The 3,326-nt window shown below is 53.8% G+C and overlaps 1 protein-coding gene across 1 annotated transcript; it reads right to left on the bottom strand.

The window, feature by feature from the left end:
* Nucleotides 1–32: 32 nt before the first annotated feature.
* Nucleotides 33–2,692, bottom strand: LOC102419399 (nuclear factor of activated T-cells, cytoplasmic 2-like; the record flags this gene model as incomplete). Its single annotated transcript, XM_006109498.2, has 2 exons — nucleotides 2,569–2,692; nucleotides 33–263 (listed from the first exon to the last, which is right to left on the bottom strand). Coding segments are annotated over exons 1-2 (355 nt in total), but the record flags the coding sequence as incomplete, so codon positions are not given.
* Between the last annotated feature and the right edge of the window lie 634 nt (nucleotides 2,693–3,326).

The following is a 3,326-nucleotide window of genomic DNA, read 5'->3' as shown; positions in this document are numbered from 1 at the left end:
GTAGCCCAGCAGGCTGGGGCTCAGGCTCTTGCTCCGTTGGTACAGGACAGCCGCTGGGTTCTGCTGCTGGTAGCGGGCATCTGGGGATGAGAGCCCCGAGCGGAATTGCTGGCAGGGAGCCATGGTGGCCACGAGGCAGGAGGGGGACTCGGCCACCCTGGGGTGCTGTGGGTAGTAAGGCTGGCTCCCCAGGCCCCCGTGGGCGGGACTGCAGATCAAGGTGGGGTCATATTCATCCGTGGGCTCTGTCTTGATGGCTGGGACTGTGAGAAAAGCACACGGGGTGCACCATTCTTAGTAAGCCGCAGATGTGCACAGAGGATCAGTGGACAGAGGTCGGGCACATGGCCTTGGGAGTCTGAATGGGTGTGTGAAATAGTTGGGCTCTGACATTTGTTAGCCTCAGGCAAGAGGCTCCCTGTGCAACTGTCTTAGGTCAGAAACCTAACCCAGGGCGATGATTTCGAACCACAGGTCTTTCCAGTGGTGGAAAGGTGGTCTGTGAATAGCAGGGGGCTCAGCCTGGGATGTCTGCAGCCTTTTTCCCCAGGAGCAGAGCTCAAAGGAGAATGTTTGGTTTAAAAGAATGCTGCCCCTCCGCCCTCTGCCTACCAGTCCCCGCCCCTTCCCTTCTCGCTGTCCTTCATAATACTCATCACTCATCAGAATACTGACATATTCTGTAGACGTGCTTACTTATCTGAACACCCCCACTGGACGGTCAGCTCCTCAAAAGGAGATTTTTTTTTGGGGGGGGGCGGGTGGAGAGGAGAGTTGTCTGTTTTGTTCAATGCTGGGTCCCTAGCACCTAAGACACAACCTGGAACTTAACTGACACTCAGATATTTTCTGGACAAGAAATGACCAAACGGTGACCGTCGGCCTCCTTAGCTCTACAGTGTTTTGGGGGAATGAGACCTGCTGGCTTGGGCCTCAGTTTCCCCATCTGTTACTTGGCAGCCACAGGCACTTACCTGGTGGGGTTATTGAGAGGATTAAATGAGCTGTGTGTGCAGGGTACTCAGCACAGGGACTGGCATGCAGTAAGTGCTCCATGCCTGCTGTTGTTGCTATCGTTATTATTATTGCTGCTGCTGTTAGTGGTGTTGGGGTTACTGTCCCTCTCTCCCCACCTAGCAGCGTCACCAGAATGTGTCCTTCTCCGACATCCAGCCCAGAGCTGAGGAATCGGCTTTCTTAGCACTGGAGTAAATGAACTGGTGACAGGACAGTAATCAAAGTGGGGCCTCCTCCCCCGTGTTGGGGGTTGGAGGAGGCAAGGAGGTTCAGCCCTTAAAGCAAACACGCAGCTCTGACACCAACAACAAAAACCATTCCTCAAGATGCCATTCAAAGGCCACCATCTCAATCCTGGCGCCCTGGGGACCAAGTTCTCACTGGGACCACGCTCAGACAGGTGCGCGCCAACCAGGCCCAGGGCGGCCTCACCTCCACACATGAGAGGTGAGAACTCATAAAACGTAACTGAAAACCTCTACGTGAGCAGGACTGTGGTGATGCAGTCTACAGCCCTCCCAGGGACCGTCTCCACTGTTCTAGGTCCCATTAGGACATTGCCACTCACGGCATGTCACGCCAGTCCTGGGCTGGGGCCCCACAAACCCGTAGACACACCTCGCCAAAGCCCCCTCTCCCCAAAGCCAAGCTCTTAGCACCGGCCCTCGGGTTCATGCTTCCAGCAACCCAGAGTCTCCCTGGGAAACTATTACAGAACAGAAATTACACCCTGGGTGACAGTCTAGATCAGCGGTCGCCAACCGGTGGTCCGCGGACACTGGTGGTCTGTGCGGTCTGAAAGATTGGCGACTGCTGGTCTAGATGATAGGTTTCCCATTCTGGGAAGGTGCCTAGTGGGCCTGTCTCAAGCCTCGGGAAGCTTCGAGCCTGTTTCTGCAGGCCCCTCCTAATCTGATGTGTCAATAATATCAATATCACTTCCATCTAAGTCCCCTCTGTTAGGGCATCGGCTCCTCGAGGGCAGGGCTTTTTATCTGTGTGTTCACTGCTATGTGTCAAGCTCAGAACAGTACCTGCCCTCAGATATTTTCTGGACGAATGAATGAATGAATGAATGAACAATGGCACTTGTCACCCCTCCTGGGACTACTTTGTGGGAATGAGACCTCCTGGACTGGTTATCCACCTGGCCTCAGGGTTACCACCCACAGTGGGGTCAACGAGAGATTCCATGGGTTTTAGGGCACAGTCACCTCTACCTCTATCATGATCAAATCTAAGGCAGGGACAGGAGTCACCAGCTTTGCAACCTTGTGCTGAGCAAGCCCTCACACGCCTCTCCCCATCCCGCCCTCCCAAAGGGAAATACTAACACCACCAACAGCTCACATCGCTGCTGCCAGTTTGCTGTGCTGAGCACTCCCTGTGCACCTGACTCCTGTAACCCTCTAAGGAAGGCGCCGTTTGCTGGGTGAGGAAACCGGGCTGGTTGCACCACCAGCCCGAGGTCCCCCAGCCGGCAGCACACACCAGGGTCCTCACCCACACGCTCACGCTGCCTCCCCACAGGGGCCTTCGGGAGGCGCCCACCTGGGTGGTAGGTAAAGTGCTGAGGCTGACTTCGTTTTCTCTTCCCGTTGATGACGTAGAAGTTCACCTTCACCGACGTGCGGACGTGCTTGTTCCGGTACTCGGGGATCTCAACAAAAAGCATGTCTTGAAAGGAAGGGGTTGTCATTAACTTCACGGCGGCAACATCTTAATTCCCATTCCAGGGCCCCAAGCGCGTAGAGCCAGCCCATCTCCCTGAGTCATGGCACGTGCATACGTTTACAAGGTGAAATGCTATCTAAAGGGGAATTTTGACTTTGTCAGCCTCGGCAAAGAAAGAACTGCCCACTTACTCTATCGAAGAATAGTAAAGATGTCACCGTTACAAATCAGCGGACTGGTGCTCATGGAACGTTTAGTTAACTCGTCAATTCAATACCTACTGCGTGGCTGTTAGGTCCAAAGCCCTGGGACTTTGGTGCAGGAAAGGAAAAGGGAGGAAAGAGGACCCGAGGGAGGTGGGCAGGACACGGTCAGGGCGTTCGGTCCTCTCGCCCAGTGCTTACAGGCTGGCTCTTGTCTTTATCCACGGTGGCCTCCATCTCCCAGATCTGCTGCCCATCTGGAAAAATCCAAGGATGACAGACTCTGAAGGAACTATTAGAAACCAAAGACTTAAGACAAAAACTCACCCAAGCCTCTTTATCTTGGTTTTTGTATGATATCATCTCAGTACAGCATACATGTGTGTTTGTGGAGCGGATGTATAGATGTACACATATGTATTTTACTTGTCA

Source organism: Myotis lucifugus, unplaced genomic scaffold (genome assembly GCF_000147115.1).
Source record: "Myotis lucifugus unplaced genomic scaffold, Myoluc2.0 scaffold_10562, whole genome shotgun sequence".
Taxonomy (NCBI): Eukaryota; Metazoa; Chordata; class Mammalia; order Chiroptera; family Vespertilionidae; genus Myotis; species Myotis lucifugus.
Note: the sequence above shows the minus strand (reverse complement) of the source record. Positions and strands in the feature narration are given on the sequence as shown.